The 18207-nt window shown below is 42.9% G+C and overlaps 1 protein-coding gene across 1 annotated transcript in view; it reads left to right on the top strand.

Moving 5' to 3' along the window:
- The window catches only part of LOC126282375 (uncharacterized), a 79216-nt gene extending 61668 nt beyond the window's left edge, over positions 1–17548 (top strand). Inside the window, exon 3 of the mRNA XM_049982034.1 lies at positions 17170–17548. Coding sequence (XP_049837991.1) covers positions 17170–17548 — 379 coding nt within the window. The remainder of the gene's footprint in view (positions 1–17169) is intronic.
- Positions 17549–18207: the final 659 nt, after the last annotated feature.

The raw sequence follows: 18207 nt of genomic DNA, 5'->3' as shown, positions 1-18207 counted from the left end.
AACATACCGAAACCGTGGTGAAGACTTTTAATAAATCTTTATCCTGCAACTGTTTCGGCTGTCATCATTTACCGTGAAGAATTACAACAGTTGCTGTTTCAGCCATTCAAATTCTATGAGGTGTTGATAGTGGCGTGTTTGTCGCCTTAAAGGCGTTCTTAACTAACATCAACTCATCACGACGAATCTCAAAGGTAACTAACGTTTACAACTGTTTAAGCGTTTACTTAAAGCAAACGTTATTCGCATCCTCATACTGACGCTAATAACGCCAGTCTTATGTGACTGGCACGAAATTTGAATAAACAACATGTTTGATATGTAGAAACACTCCTACCAACTGTCGTTTATATCGCACACCTCCTTCTTGGTGCTGCGATTTTGTTTTTCGTCAGTGTAATTACTGTGAGCCAATCGCAGGCACCCTTACTAAAATTTAAACGAACATTTCTGTGCTGCACGGCAGCATCCGGTGTCTGATCCCATGGTCTGAAGCACTGTGTTTTTCACCTGGCGCTATTATATCATCTATCCAAAAAGGGTTCCTTTTGAGTGTCTCACACAATGCAATTTTTATGGAATCCAGTCAGCCCCCTCACACTCTCTTGCTCCGCAGACATGGGAAGCCGCTATTATTATGTCCTTTACCTGCATTAGGATGGCTTTCAGCGTTAAAAGAAGTTTATGACAATCCAGTCCTTCTAAGCTAACTTCCCTCTGATGAGCCAGTTACAGAAGATCGCCAAGGCTGCAGAAAATAACAGCCGTCTCCCGCTGTAATAAAAGTAAAGGAGAAGGAGAAGAAGTTAGCAGTGAAATAATTGGCAGTAGTGATTATTGTCTTGTTTTCATGCAGCGTTAAAGGATTGACTATTCTGACTATTGTCACAGGCATATTACCTCATAAACATAGGTTGTGTGACAGTTTGGGCATAAACTTCCACATAATACTACGTCATGCACCTTGAGTCAGCAAACGGGTTTGTTTGCAGCAAGACAAGCACCCACATTGAGCAGTGCAATGACATATGGGGCACCAACGTAGTACGCCAATCCTAGACACTGCAGCAGAGAGAGGTGGGGCGATAGTAGTAGTCCCATTAACAACTTTGGACACAGGAGTGATTTTCAGGTAAATCCTGCGCATAGCAGCATGATGGAAATATCCATGAGTGATGGGGCCTAGGAGAATGAACGTTACCAGATTGCATTAGTCAAAGTCAAAAGACTAAGGTAATTTGGACAGCAAGAATTACGTTCCGGATGTCTTGAGGCCAATGACTGCGCTCTATGTTCGAGACCACCGTGATGTTATCTTTCAACAACATAATATATGACCGTATGCTGTTTGCGCTGTCTTAATCTACCTCGAAACAGAACGCATTTGATTGTTGGCCTGGCCAGCATGTCCTCCGGATATCTGACCCATTCGAAAGCCCTACTCACCAGCCGCTACGACAGATAAATTCCGGCAAAGAGTTGAAGCAACATGATTGACGTATCTGTAGCTCTAGTGCAAACCCACTTCACACCGAAGTTAAGTCATGGTGGAGCCATTGTTGCTGCGGGTGCGTTTACTAAGTGCCACTCCCTGTATACCTTCAAGTCACCTACAAAATTAATTTTGGGTTCTTCTACTACACTGTATACACAAGACACTTTGCTTCCTTTCTTCCTAGCGTTACAGTCTGTAATGGACAGCAGCGTGTAAGACAGATACTTCTCAAAATTAATTCCTGTACTGACCGCAATCGGGCAGATATGGGAACGCTTTCAGAAACAGGGTTGGCTGGCTGACTGGCCGAGGGCGTCGACTGCGAGTCGCCAACAGGTAGACAACACGAGAAGGCGACAGAAAACGCAAACGGCACGGCAGAGTAACAAATCCGAAGGGCAGGCCCGGATCTAGGGAGGGACAAACCGGGGTATCTGCCCCGGGCGGGAATTTCAGGGGACGCCAAATTCATATTCTTGAAGAAAAAAACCTTGTTTCACAAAGCGCTTACCATCCAGTGCACTTTGGTCTATCCATTGTTCATATGATTTTGAAACGCATCCCTGTTGGTTTTTTAAAATTTTTGAAAACACTGTAAGTTAGTTTCTGAACGAACCATAAGTTGATTTTTGAATGCGAGCATAGAGTACGTGGCGTCTCTGCCAGGGGCGTGTGTGTCTGTCGCATCTAGAAATAAAATAATTACCAGCAGACAAAACGGGACGGGTCTATACGAACTGAGCCTAATAAATCGAACAGATGAATGCCAATAGGTGTTTGTTATGTTATTCATTGGATGTGCCAGTGGTAAGCATTGTTATAATTACTAGCGAAATCCATAGACTCGGACTACCAAAGTGGGAATAAGCGAATAACAGGTAAGAAAGATTACGTATTATCTTCTCGGTGTATTCAAGAAAATGAAATTTTGATAGAACATTTTTTTCAGATCGCTCGCTACACTGCTAAGGGCCAGGTACCTGGTTAGCAGCCGCTTAGTTCTATCCTCGGAATAGCATGGAAAATTTGTTGTACAAACACGTAATTAACGCCTAAATGGACAAGAAACACGGGATAACTGAACCGGTGATTCTGGAAGGTTTAGTGAAGTTAACCGAAGAATAAGTTTTGACAATGGCAGGAATAGTTACAGAATTAGTGTGCTTGAGAAACTGGAGCATATGAATGAAATGTGAAACTACTTCCTAACACAGTATTTTTTGCTTTTAGAAGGCCTAATAGGCATCTGATATTGGTACATCGTGAATTACATTCTGTCATGTTATTTACGAAAATGAGGTAGATAAAAGTGACGTTTTCTGACAAAACAGTCTCTCTTATTTGGCGTGCGTTACAACTGCTATAGTATCAGAATCGTTTTATCTAGCAGACGTAATCAAGTCGAGAAGCTATACCAGTCTTCGGTACTATTCATATTAACAGCTTTCTCATTGTTGACAACAACATTTTGATTTTTCATGTAGAAAATGTTTGACGAACTTTGATAAGGTAATAAGAGTTTTTCGCAGGAAGGAAAGTACCCTGTGTAAAGCTGTAGCAAGGTTAGAGAGAAAAATATGCTGCGACCTAAAGATTGAAGAAATGTATATTGTCTTGCTTGTTCTTACCTTTATTACTTTTGAACTGTAGATTAAAACTGAAGAAACTGCAAAAAGGTAGAATTTAAGGAGATAGGACCGGGATAAACTGATTAAACCAGAGGTTGTACAGAGTTTCAGGGAGAGCATAAGGGAACAATTGACAGCACTGGGGGAAAGAAGTACAGTAGAAGAAGAATGGGTAGCTCTGAGGGATGAAGTAGTGAAGGCAGCAGAGGATCAAGCAGGTAGAAAGACGAGGGCTGGTAGAACTTCTTGGTTAACAGAAGAAATACTAAATCTAATTGATGAAAGGAGAAAATATAAAAATGCAGTAAATGAAGCAGGCAAAAAGGAACACAAAGGTCTCAAAAATGAGATCGACAGGAAGTGCAAAATGGCTAAGCAGGGATGGCTAGAGGACAAATGTAAGGATGTAGAGGCTTATCTCACTAGGGGTAAGATAAATGCTGCCTACAGGAAAATTAAAGAGACCTTTGGAGAAAAGAGAACAACTTGTATGAATATCAAGAGCTCAGGTGGGTAGATCACATAACTAATGAGGAGGTACTGAAAAGAATTGGGGTGAAGAGGAGTTTGTTGCACAGCTTGAGGAGAAGAAGGGCTCAGTTCGTAGGACATGTTCTGAAGCATCAAGGGATCACAAATTTAGCATTGGAGGGCAGCGTGGAGGGTAAAAACCGTAGAGGGAGACCAAGAGATGAATACACTAAGCAGATTCAGAAGGATGTAGGTTGCAGTAGGTACTGGGAGATGAAGAAACTTGCACAGGATGGGGAAGCATGGAGAGCTGCATCAAACCAGTCTCAGGACTGAAGACCACAACAACAACAACATATTTAATTTTATATCATACAAAAGAGAAAGTTATTAGCTAAAAGGCAATAAAGAGTGCAGATTTTCTGAAGAGTTCTTATTCTTCCTGTCCCACGCAGTATTAACTGTGAGTGTTTATAAGAGGAGTAGGATGTTAAACGGGCCGACTGGGAGCAGGAGAGGTATCACGGGACGTTTTAATGATGTTTGGTTTGTGGGGCGCTCAACTGCGCGGTCATCGGCTCTCGTACAAAGTCCCAATTGTTTCACAGTCCACATTTTTTTTCCACAGTCCAATCTAGACACTGTCACGAATGATGACTACGATGATGATATGATGAGGACAACACAAACAGTCAGTTCCCGGCAGAGAAAATCCCCAACCCGGCCAGGAATCGAACCCGAGACCTTGTGATCCAGAGGTAGTAACGCTAGCCGCTATACCACGAGCTGCGGACCCGGGACTTTTTAATTTCTCTTGTTCTGAACATAGGTTTGATGGCTTCCATTGCCAAATATACACGTTTGAATTACTTTTTAATTTCTACTGTTCAAAACATAGGTTTGATGGCTTCCGTTGCCAAATATACACGTTTGATTTCGAAAGAAGAAATAAAGTGATGTGCGATAGAAGAATGGCACACTTAATAGCAAATAACGTGTCTTACATATTCTCGAATATGCGTGTTTTATATATAAAACTCTTCAGAAAGGTGCACGCTACAAAATGAAAATATTTTTGAAAAACTGTTTTTTTAATTTTTGACGTACCATCTCAAACACTCGAGGGGGAGGGCAGGGCGCCACTATCGAGTTTTTGCTCCGTTTCGGAAATATCGTAGACCCGGGGCTGCCAAAGGACACACCAAGATCGAATACTAATACGTAGCGAATTCAAGCCAACAATAAGTACGGTAAGGTAGAGAAATCTTGATAGATGGAGTGGCTGCGTTGCTAGCTTTAAAGTGTGCCCGCCAACCCTGATAAGCTGGCCGGACATACGTACCTTACGGCGGTGCTTACACCGGCGACTGCAGCTCACACGAGTGCAGCAGTGCCACCTAGCGGTCGTCATCGAAGTCCATTCCGTCCGGCGGGTCTTCAGATGCTCCGGGCTGGGATACGAGACTTGCAGTGATGACAAAGTAGGCCTATTTGTCAGATCAACTTCAAAATACCCTATTTTGACCTTGGGTATGATTCCAAACTTGCGAAGCGGTGTGTCGAAACATTTTTCTCGTTGGCGAAGAATGGTTAATTGCTGGAAAACAATCCCTATTTGAAAGAAGATTTTTTTCGAATTTTCGCCGTTGTGTATGAATGAACACAAAACTGCTCCGCAACTCATTTATTTCGAAATGCACTTCATAGCCCCAGTAATGTTTTTCTGTGCACTGTTCAAAGGGATACAGAGCGTCTTCCCAAATTTAACCAACAATAAACCTCTGTGATATAAAGCGACAGTGAATACAACCTACTTCGAATACATCGTGTGGCTGTACAGCACAGGCTTCCGCGTTGAGCCGGTATCAAATAACCGCATAGATGACTGATTTCTTAAAACGTTCATAGGCGCATTTCATATTTCGTCAGCTTTAAAAATATGATAGTGAGAACGATTATCTTCGTCGTCACCTTGGTAATAAAGTTTGATTCGAATCAAATGTGCCAATCTTGCGACCCCAACATGAAATTTAGGTACTCCATGAGCACAAAATTTGTAATAACCTAAACTACTGGGTGTTCAAAAAGTCTCTCCGCAGTGCCGTATGAGTGTTGGGCGCGCGTGCCTAGGTTAATTGCCTTCAAGTGGACTCTCGCAACATTCCTCTGTTTCGTTTATCTCAGCTCACAAAAATCTTCGTTACTAGAACTGCAGCAATACAGCGAGAGCCAATACTGCCAGCTGAATAAAAGATTCTAACTACTGAAGGCACTAACTACTGATAGGCATAGTTAGCAAATGAAAGATTTTGATAGAGAACAAACATCGTATTTACCTTAATAGTGTTCAAATGTCATAATATATATAGCAGTTCATGACATCCAGTCTTACAAATTTACTGTCTCTGATGGACACACGTCCAGATCATCCGCTCTCAAAACTCCACCATCTCTCTCCCCACATCCACCACTGCTGGCGGCTCACCTCCAACTGCGCAATGCTACGCGCTATTAACAGCCAACTGCCCAACACTACAATAGCATATACTCCAACAATGCAAACCAACCACAGCCTTCACACAGCACAGCCAGTGATTTTCATATAGAGCGCTACGTGGCGTTACCAACATAAAAACCTAAACAACCTACTTACAGTATCTTTGGTGGGTGTCGTTCCGTGTTGACGTGAACGTTTAAGTTTAGTTCCTTTGTTCGTTTGTTTCATATTTGTCACTGTTAAAATGCTAACCATTGAAGAACGCTTTTTTTAGTCGAACAAGTGTTTAAAGCTGGCGGTAAATACACAGTTTCAGTTCGTCAAACATTTAATTCAGTTTTCCCAGAGACAACACTCCCACATCGCGATACTGTGCGAGATTTGATTAACAAATTTCGAAGTATGTTTTTAGTGACAGATGCACCGAGAAGTGGTCGTCCTAGCGTTTTGTCTGAGGATAAACTACTCGATATTTCCGATAAAATGTCCATGAGCCCGAACAAGTCAGTAAGAAAACTCGTGCAGGAAATCGATGTTAGCGTCGGAACGATCCACACAGCTGTAAGGAAAAAATTAGAAGTTTTCCCATACAAAGTGACAGACAGGCAGGAACTGAAAAATGCTGATCATGGCAAGAGACTGTATTATTGTCAATGGTTCAAAAATTTCGTTCAACAAGATGGAAGGGATGTTCTTGATGAAACGTTTTTCACTGACGAGGCGTGGTTTCATTTATCCGGGCATATGCACTCGCAACATTCTCGTATATGGAGTACTGCAAATCCATTGTCTATTCATGAGCAACCACTTCATTCTGTGAACATAGGATTTTTGATTGCAATTTCTAGACGTCGGGTTGTGGGTACTTTATTTTTCAACGAAGCAATAAACGCACAACGATACTGCAGCGATATTCTGTACCTATTCATAGGAGAACTTAAGTTAAATACTGAACGGCTATTTTCAACAAGATGGTGCAACCGCGCATGCAGCTCGCGTTTCAATGTCACTGCTTGCTGATGTTTTTGGTGATCTCATAATTTCACAGGGACTTTGGCCTCCACGATCGCCTGACCGAACATCACCTGACTTTTTCTTCTGGGGTGCAGCGAAAGCAGCTGTCTATAAAAACCGTCCAAAATCCATCGATGGATTGAAAACTGCAATATCCACTTTCACTGCTTCTGTTATAGAAGAAATGTTACAGATTGTGTTTGGAAACATGATTAGATGAATTGAATTGTGTAATCAACAACAGGGGGGAGACTTTCAACATTTAATGTGAAAATTAGTAAGTAAAAATGAATATTCAATAAATTAATAACTTGTGTTTCACTGAGTTTTATCTCTGCATATTCACTGCGGCATTCGGCACGCGCAGCTAACAATCACACGGCACTGTGGATAGACTTTTTGAACACCCCGTATAAACTAGTCTTCAAGTCGGAGGAAAACTTTTCGATAATTGCGTAATTGGAAACATAGGTTTCAGTAGTTATAGTTCTCAGTGATGATCTGCGCACTGAATAGCTGTTGCTACAGTCCAATTAAAATAACTTGACGGTTGACGTTTCCCACTTGCCGCTGCATTGTTGCCACATCCGCTGGCGGCTATCGCTTGGTTAAAGGCGACACACAAATATGGCGAGTTACCTCACAAATGCCGTTAATGTGTAACGCAGAACAACGTTGGAAGCAGCCTCTGCGAGGCATGACGGAAATGCCAAGTGCTCTGTTGATAATTGATTTTAAGTGCCCAATCACTAAAACTGCAGCAGACGTCGCGTTTTGTAGTCCTAAATTTAAGCCCACGATGTGCAATAGATCTGAGGAAACAGCGATCAGTAATCTGCGGCAGAAGATAGCGACTGCTTTGTTCAAGGCGATTAAAGCTAACCTACGTGAACAAGACAAGAAAATTTCAGTTTCATCCCTAAAAGCAAACTGTAATTTCTCGCTATTATTGGTTACCTCAAACTATCCTCGCTCTGGCTACATGAGCTGCCTCGTTGCCAAGGATGAGCAGTCATGGTTGGCACTTGCCTGCAGATTACAGGTAGATGAGAAATGGAAAAAGAATGATGAAGAAAAATGAAAGTAAATAAAAATTCAATGTGATGACGCAAATGACATGGCAAAGTATTAGAAATTCAAAAAACTATGTTCAAACAACTTAATTAAATCAAAATAATAGTTGAAGTCTTTGGATTAGATTTAGAAATAAAAGAAAAGTTGTTGCATTTAACAATACTCGAACCTACATTCTTCCACACGTAAAGCTTTTACACAACCACTCAACTACGCCCATACATTGGGTTATGGTGTCGAATTTGTGACTGCAGTGACCCATTCGCAAAGATTAGTTGCAATCTTCAAAAGTTCGGCTTCAGGCAATGTCGCGCGAAGAATACCTAATGTAAGCCCATCTCTGTGATTATAATAACTGTACATGTGACGCTGAATCGCATCTTACGCGGAAAGGATGCAGTAGTATTTGGTTAGTGTTTTGTGTGAAACGTGTGTATTTCATTAGCATCGTACTGTGTGTGTGTCTGTGTGTGTGTGTGTGTGTGTGTGTGTGTGTGTGTGTGTGTATGTGTGTGTGTGTGTGTGTGTGTGTGTGTGTGCGTGCGTGTGTGTGTATGTGTGCGTGCGTGTGTTTATATTACCATGTATGATGAAGTAAAAGAAATTATTCAGATAGTGAAGGGAGATGAAAATTTAATAGTCATGGGTGACTGAAATTCGAGTGTAGGAAAAGGGGGAGAAGGAAACGTAGTAGGTGGATATGGATTGGGGATAAGAAATGAAAGAGGAAGCCGCCTGGTAGAATTTTGCACAGAGCACAACTTAATCATAGCTAACACTTGGTTTAAGAATCATGAAAGAAGGTTGTATACATGGAAGAACCCTGGAGATACTAAAAGGAATCAGATAGGGTATATAATGGTAAGACAGAGATTTAGGAACCAGGTTTTAAATTGTAAGATATTTCCAGGGGCAGATGTGGACCCTGACCACACTCTATTGGTTATGACCTGTACATTGAAACCGAAGAAACTGCAAAAAGGTGGGAATTTAAGGAGATGGGACCTGGATAAACTGAAAGAACTAGAGGTTGTACAGAGTTTCAGGGAGAGCATAAGGGAACATTTGACAGGAATGGGGGAAAGAAATAGAGTAGAAGAAGAATGGGTAGCTTTGAGGGATGAAGTAGTGAAGGCAGCAGAGGATCAAGTAGGTAAAAAGACGAGGGCTAGTAGAAATCCTTGGGTAACAGAAGAAATATTGAATTTAATTGATGAAAGGAGAAAATATAAAAATGCAATAAATGATGCAATCAAAAAGGAATACAAACGCCTCAAAAATGAGATCGACAGGAAGTGCAAAATGGCTAAGCAGGGATGGCTAGAGGACAAATGTAAGGATGTAGAGGCTTAACTCACTAGGGGTAAGATAGATACTGCCTACAGGAAAATTAAAGAGACCTTTGGAGATAAGAGAACCACTTGTATGAACATCAAGAGCGCAGATGGAAACCCAGTTCTAAGCAAACAAGAGAAAGCAGAAAGGTGGAAGGAGTATATAGAGGGTCTATACAAGGGCGATATACTTGAGTATAATGTTATGGAAATGGAAGAGGATGTAGATGACGATGAAATGGGAGATACGATACTGCGTGAAGAGTTTGACAGAGCACTGAAAGACCCGAGTCGAAACAAGGCCCTCGGAGTAGACAACATTCCATTAGAACTACTGACAGCCTTGGGAGAGCCAGTCATGATAAAATTCTACCGTCTGGTGATCAAGATGTATGAAACCGGCGAAATACCCTCAGACTTCAAGAAGAATATAATAATTACAATCCCAAAGAAAGCAAATGTTGACAGATGTGAAAATTAGCGAAAATCAGTTTAATAAGCCATAGCTGCAAAATACCAACACCAGTTCTTTACAGACGAATGGAAAAACTAGTAGAAGCCGACCTCGGGGAAGATCAGTTTGGATTCCGTAGAAATACTGGAACACGTGAGGCAATACTGACCTTACGACTTACCTTAGAAGAAAGATTAAGGAAAGGCAAACCTACGTTTCTAGCATTTGTAGACTTAGAGAAAGCTTTTGACAATGTTGACTGGAATATTCTCTTTCAAATTCTAAAGGTGGCAGGGGTAAAATACAGGGAGCGAAAGGCTATTTACAATTTGTACAGAAACCAGATGGCAGTTATAAGAGTCGAGGGACATGAAAGGGAAGCAGTGGTTGGAAAGGCAGTAAGACAGGGTTGTAGCCTCTCCCCGATGTTATTAAATCTGTATATTGAGCAAGCAGTAAAGGAAACAAAGGAAAAATTCGGAGTAGATATTAAAAACCATGGAGAAGAAATAAAAACTTTGTGGTTCGCCGATGACATTGTAATTGTGTCAGAGACAGCAAAGGACTTGGAAGAGCAGTTGAATGGTATGGGCAGTGTCTTGAGAGGAGTATATAAGATGAACATCAACAAAAGCAAAACGAGGATAATGGAATGTAGTCGAATTAAGTCGGGTGATGCTGAGGGAATTAGATTAGGAAATGAGACACTTAAAGTAGTAAAGGAGTTTTGCTATTTGGGGAGCAAAATAACTGATGATTGTCGAAGTAGGGAGGATATAAAATGTAGACTGGCAATGGCAAGGAAAGCGTTTCTGAAGAAGAGAAATTTGTTAACATTGAATATAGATTTATGTATCAGGAAGTCGTTTCTGAAAGTATTTGTTTGGAGTGTAGCCATGTATGGAAGTGAAACATGGACGATAACTAGTTTGGACAAGAAGAGAATAGAAGCTTTCGAAATATGGTGCTACAGAAGAATGCTGAAGAGTAGATGGGTAGATCACATAACTAACGAGGAGGTATTGAATAGGATTGGGGAGAAGAGAAGTTTGTGGCACAACTTGACCAGAAGAAGGGATCGGTTGGTAGGACACGTTCTGAGGCATCAAGGGATCACCAATTTAGTACTGGAGGGCAGCGTGGAGGGTAAAACTCGTAGAGGGAGACCAAGAGATGAATACACTAAGCAGATTTAGAAGGATGTAGGATGCAGTAGGTACTGGGAGATGAAGAAGGTTGCACAGGATAGAGTAGCATGGGGAGCTGCATCAAACCAGTCTCAGGACTGAAGACAACAACAACAACAATGATAAATAAAAGGGCCAGACCTAGGATTCGGGAATCAAACATATCAAGCAATAAAGCGGGGCAGGGAATCTGAAGTGCACTAACTGGTTGTGGCAAACTGGCAATGGCGAAAGGTTCTGGCGTGACGTTGAGTCCTCTGTAGGAAAACAGCTTCAACCCGTGAAGTGTCAGCTATCAAATAATTTTCGTTGAAGTGCCGTAAATTATCTCATCTACAGTGATTGATAAAGCGTCCTGTGGAACACACTACCACTTTTATATGAGATCGTTTTCTTCTGAAACTCTGATCGCACGGCATAAACACCAGACAAGTGGCACGCGGGTGGCGTGCGAAGTAGGCTGTTTCGCACCTTCCAACCCACATGTTGTGCCGCTGCCTCGTCCAAGACGTCACTGAGAGCTGAGCTGCAGTCACATAAACATGACTGAGTTTATTGATTCCACATCCATGTGTGAATTGCAGAGCGTTATTCGTTTCTGGCTAGCAGAAGGGAACAGAAGAGCAGAAATTCATAGAAGAAAAATCCGAGTGTATGGAGAAACAAGAAAAGGAGAGGAATGCTGACTTCTGGTTCTGATACATGGCAAAATACGTCCTCTCAGTAACAGTGTACCATGCCCGCCCGGTTAGCCGTGACGTCTAACGCATTGCTTTCCGGGCGGGAAGGCCTGCCGGCTCCTGACACGATCTACGAATCCGCCCGGCGCACTGGTGTCGAGCTCAGGTGTGCTGACCACTCCATGGATGGTTCATAATGCGGCCTGGCTCCCCTTATTCCGCCTCAGTTACACTATGCCGGCGATTGCTGCACAAACACTGTCTCCACGTACGCGTACACCGTAATTATTCTAGCACGCAAACTTTGGGGTTACACTCGTCTGGTGTGAGACGTTCCCGGTGGGATCCACTGGGGGCGAAGTGCACTATAACCCTTGATTCGGTGTGGGGCGGCGGTGGGGTGGGTCGACTGCTGTGGGCTGTTGTGGGGTTGTGAACCACTGAGGGCTAAGGCAGGACGAAGCCTCTCCGTCGTTACTAGGTCCCCAGTTCGATACAATGCAATACAATACCGGTGCAACACAACGGCTTCTTGAGCAATGTGAATGGGACATTGCTGATTATCTGCCGTCCAGTGGCGACCTAGCGGCGAGTGTCTTCCATCTTTTCTGTGAACTGATCAGGTGGTTAGGAGGGAAGGTCTTCAAAGCTAACGAGAAGCTTCAGGACAATACCAAGACTCATTTCAGTTTATTGACAGTAGCATTTTATGAAGAAAGTATTGGAAAGTTTGTCCAATGGCACGAAAAATGCCTCTGTCATTACGATGATTGTGTCGACAAGTAACAGTAAGTGTACTGTAGATAACTTTTAGTCATAAAATAATTTGTTATACATTTGTCTTTAATTTATGGCCTATCTAACGATGGAAAAATTCTCTAATACTATAGAAAAATCCGTTCTATCCTTAGCAGAAATGTTTTTGTAATGTAATAGTTAAGCCCGCATCGCGTGGTAGTGCGGTAGCGTTCTCGCTTCCCACGCCCGTGTTCCCGGGTTCGATTCCCGGCGGGGTCAGGGATTTTCTCTGCCTCGTGATGGCTGGGTGTTGTGTGATGTCCTTAGGTTAGTTAGGTTTAAGTAGTTCTAAGTTCTAGGGGATTGATGACCTAAGATGTTAAGTCCCATAGTGCTCAGAGCCATTTGAACCATTTTTTTGTAACAGTTAACTGACACTTATGCTATGACAAAAAGTGATGAACATTATCTATGTCCCCTGTTTGACATTGTATGCAAAATACCCACTTTCTGTAAGTTCAATGTGAACTCGAGCAACTGATGAATTATTTTTGTAGCCAAATGTGTGAAATTTGAGCAATCTCATATTCACCAAAGTGGAACGGTGCCTCGGCAAACCCGAAGCATTGAATGAAAGCTACACGTTTTTGATAGCAACTCGCCAGCAGCGGTAATTGTTTACGGATGAATATCTAAATAGACTAGTAACAGAGGAACTAGCCCGTTGAGGAATCAGACTGGCTAGTGGGAGTAGATTAGACTTCGTGAGACGCAAACAATATGAGGCTCAGTCACAAAAAAAATTTCTGATATCAGCGGTTACGGTTGATCATTTTAGATTGCATCTGCTTTACACACAGGATCACGAATTAGTCACTTCTGGATGACATCATTTTACTATTGTGTAATACCACCTCTATCCTTGATAAAATTACGGGAGGGAAGAGAGGCCACACGTTTGTTCAGGTGTGCCATATTTTGATGAAACCACTCACTGACCATTAGATCCTGTATAAGTAGCAAACTGCTGTGATGATCACTCCTACATTTCAACCGCTGTTTCAAAAAATGCCAGACTTTTCTGTGATATTAAGACCGGGCGATCTAGCGGATCAGTCAAGGCGCGAAGGGGTGCCCGAATGCATGTCAAACCAGTAACATGTGTGTGCGGTCCCGTGGAAACAGCTGTTATCATCTTGGATGTCAAGCTGTGCACGGCATAATCATCATGAAGATGTAGAAGAATGACAACACTTGGGCAACGAGAATGTTGAAATAAACAGTTCATGGTAACTAGAATAAGTAAGTCCAAGCCATAGTATGAGAAACACACCCAAAACGCCGCAGAACCGACTGCGACCAGAACTACACAGTCCACGTACTGTGGGTTAAACGCCGTATTGCGCTGTCTGTGCACTCGACAGCTTACGCTGTTTGAAGATGGAAAAATGACAACTCGTTGAACCCGCAGTTTACGACTATTGGACACAGTTTACACGTACTATCTGCGCCTCCGTAGATGAATGGTTTCCGACGAATCGTCGACTTTGTAAGGTGGGTATGTCATTTTGATTTTTGTAAGTTATCGATATGCACGTCAGAGAGAGAGAGAGCAAGTTACATTACCGTTAAACCATCTTTGGTCTTGTTGTGGCAGAGTCTCTGCCTCTGAGCAGTCTGAAACACTCTTAGCTGAAGTGTGGTAGAAGATGTGCCGCGCGGGATTAGCCGGGCGGTTTAGGGCGGTGCAATCATGGACTGAGCGGCTGGTCCCTGCGGAGGTTGTTGTCCTCCGTCGGGCATGGATATGTGTGTTTGACCTTAGGATAATTTAGGTTAAGTAGTGTGTAAGCTTAGGAACTGATGACCTTAGCAGTTAAGTCCTATAAGATTTACACACATTTGAACATTTTTGTGGTAGGAGATGGACATATTCAGTAGTGCTCTATTGACTTGTGATTGTATCTGTTAGATGAGGAAAAATTTATTGTAAAGGACGACAAGGATGAGTGTGATGTATATATTCGAAGACGAAAAGAATACAGATTTTGAGTAATGTTATTATTTTTGAAGAGGAGAAGTTTGAGATAAGACTGCAGCATTTCGCTGCTAGTTTGTCGGAATGATTATTGTCAGACAGTTAACTTGCTCAGAGCTGAGAGAAAGACCGTGCCATTTCCATGTCCCATGCACTAACATATCAAGTCAATAACCTCTTTAGGGTTTATAGAAATTCTCTGTTAATATTGCATCCCTTTTCAAATCACTATCAAATCATTGTGCACTTTGTTAAGCATGGTATTGTTGAGACCAGCGTTATGTGTGAAGATCACTCGAAATTTTACTCTCCCTTTTCGAATACATACTTCATTGTAAAATCGTTATCTTGGAATATCATTTCATAGGAATAGTTACTCTCGCCGTTCGACTCTTAAAGAAGGTTTATCATTACGCGTTACCTCATTGCACCATATGGTATGCGAAAGTTTGAATACTGTTTGGAAATTTTATTTAAAAAAAAGGAATATAGCTAAGTTGCTGCCTTTACTGTTTGCTGTTGTACTTTCGAGAAATCTACAACGATGTTGTCAAGCCACTAGGTAAGTGGATATTTTGATTAGGGCCAGATAATTATTTCACTTCAGTTGCGCAATTAATATAAAGACAAATTGTATTCAGACCAGTTAAAGTTCGGTTCAGTCCAAGGTTTGCATACAATTTTTAAGTTGGATAACAGTTTGTGGGTACATTGTTTTGGTAATACATAAATTTTGTATAGAGTGGGAGATTAATCTGAGCTAAGTTTGATACAGAAACACATAGTGGCGAGCTTATTATATATGACTGACTACTTCGCCACTTTCCTCTGACCGTCAACTTGACGAAACTGACGAGCATCTTCTTATGTGCTCCCTGGTACGGGACGTGTGGCTCCTAATCCAACGCATCGTGGGCTGTTATCTTCGCGCCCAACCAACGTCGTTACCCCGGAGTTCCTGCTATTGCCCCAGACGTCTCACTATCCTCTTGGGAAACATCACGCACTGCTCTGTTTTCGAGGACAGGCTTTAGAATACCTCTGTTCACACACGGTCTTCAACTTCCGGCATCAGGCTGTGATCGCACAAAGTACCCACATCCGGTTACCCATTACCGACGAATCTTCGCAGGAGATCTCCACAGCGTCTTTCTTAAGCCTCCCAGTTGGAGTGTGCCCCGTCTCCCCACTTCATGACGCATCTGTAATTATCCTCCACGGTATGGTGCAACGCCACCTTCAGTTGAAGAAGAGATATAATATTAGGCTTACAACTATGCTTCCGCCTTTTTGCAATAGACGGCAGTAGCGACAACTGGGGTTCAGACGGTTGGCCACAGGTGTAATACAATAAATAAAATAAATTTAGGAATCTGTAAACATAATGCCATACAAATATCAGTCGATTTGTGATTGAATCATAAGGTTATTCTCGATTAAGTACGTTAACTTACGTACCCATTTATCGCCATTTGCGGGAAGTTTTAATTTTTTGCTTTAACATGAAGAAATATGCAGCTGTGGTTCTTAGAAGAACAATGGTGAGGGAACTCTTAGATGAAGAACGCGCAGAGAAAGTTTTCAACACTTTAAGAACGGTGATTTTGATGTCGAAGACCAGTATGGCGCTGAAAGACAGAACGTTTTCGTAGCTACTGAAACAGACGAAGACAGTCACAGGACATCATTACTGAAAGCAATTGATGCGTTCGAACCCAGCACTGAAACACAAACGGCCACAATACAGCGATAGACACGTAAAGGTAATTTTGCAGTAGGTCAGTGTTCGACCCCATGTCGCAAAACCTGTCAAAATATCCACGGAAATGTTGAAATGATAAATCCTATCCCTCCCGCCGCATTCTCTATACGTTGCTCTCTCTGACTACCACCTTTTTCGATCAGTGCCATACATTCTGGCTGACCAGCACATCCGATCATATGAACAAGTGCAAAATTGAATCGATTCGTGGATGCCCACAAAAGACGCCCGGTTCTTCGTCCACGGGATTCGAATGGTATCCGAAAGATGGGAGAATGTAGTGGCCAGCGATGGGCAATACTATGAACCACAATAAAGCCCCGAACGTCGAGAAGAAATCGGTGGAAGCAAAGTTGAAGACATAGTACAAAAAAAAAAAAAAAAAGGGAAATGCTGAGCATGGGTGACTGCCATGTAACGATGCGTGGATAGCTGGCCAGGTCGGAGATATTATCCGCCCGTGGACGGAGTGTTGTGTTGTCCTCATCATTATTTCAACATCATCGACACACAAGTCACCGAAGTGCCGTCGAAAAAAAAAGAATGTTCCGTTAAAAAATAGTCCAATAAGGTTTCGCCAGTTTTTTAAAACCACGAGGTTTCAAGGCTCCACTTCTTCGATACCGGACGGGGTCGACACATACGACGAGGCACAGTTCAGACGCGAACGCAGCGGCGCGGAAGCTGCAGCACAGTGAAGTGTTCTCCGGCCGCACACATGGCGCTCTGGGGCAGCCATGCGGCGGAACCGGCCTTATTAGCTTCCCCCGGATACTGGGCTGTGCGGTCGGCCGCAGCGGCAACCGGCAACCCTTCCCGATATTTAATTTGCGGACCGGAGCCCGTGATTACTGTCATCGAGACGCGGGCCGCGCGGGCAGTAATTGGCTGCCATTGACGGCGGCCATCACGCAGCTGTCGGGAACCGGACGCCGGCGCGTTGTTTGCGCCATTGTGTGGCACTGCGCGCGTGGGCGCTCAGCGCCGCCGAGGTTTCGTGGCTGTCTGTCTCCGCCCCCGAACTCCACCCCCGCCCCCACCCGCGCAACTGTCTGGCTGGCTGTCGGCTTGTTTGGCAATCTGTCGCGCCCGCGTCACTCACCCGCGGACGGCAATCGGAGCTATTTTCGTTTCTCTACGCCCCCTCCCCCTTCCCTGCTGTCCGGGGGAAGATAAAAGACCCGAATTCGACAAACTGCTGGGGCATTAACAATGATAGGTGTAGGTGAAACGAGCCATTGAATTAGAACAGCGTTTTTCTGATTGAGTCCAGCTGTTCGTAGAGCGGGGGGACGATAATGGACCTCAATAACCGCGGAGGGTTCATTAATTTAGACGCAGATAAGAACAATAATAATGTAGTTTGCACATCTGGGCGAGAGGCCGATTTGGCAAAACAATTAATTGTAGAAAAAAAAATCTGCAGTTACCGGGGTCGATGGCACATTTCATATAGAAATTGCCAGGAGCGTGGTTTACGTCAGAGCTCAGTTACTCTACTTCAGCTACCAGTTAAATGGAATACTTAAAATAAAGACTGTCTCTGGTCTTTTCAATAGTTTATGTTATTCGCAAATGAACAATTCGAAGAACAGCTTATAACTGATTATTTCATTAATTTTAACGTGCGCGCGCGCGCGCGTTTGTGTGTGTGTGTGGGTGTGTGTGGGTGTGTGTGTGTGTATGTGAGAGAGAGAGAGAGAGAGAGACAGTGAGAGAGTCTGTAGGTTTGTGTGTGTGTGTGTGTGTGTGTGTGTGTGTGTGTAAATGTGACCTCGAGATTTCGGGAATAGCTGCTTTTCAACTCTTAACATTCTAATACATAATCTTGGATG

Source organism: Schistocerca gregaria, chromosome 7 (genome assembly GCF_023897955.1).
Source record: "Schistocerca gregaria isolate iqSchGreg1 chromosome 7, iqSchGreg1.2, whole genome shotgun sequence".
NCBI lineage: Eukaryota > Metazoa > Arthropoda > Insecta > Orthoptera > Acrididae > Schistocerca > Schistocerca gregaria.
Note: the sequence above shows the minus strand (reverse complement) of the source record. Positions and strands in the feature narration are given on the sequence as shown.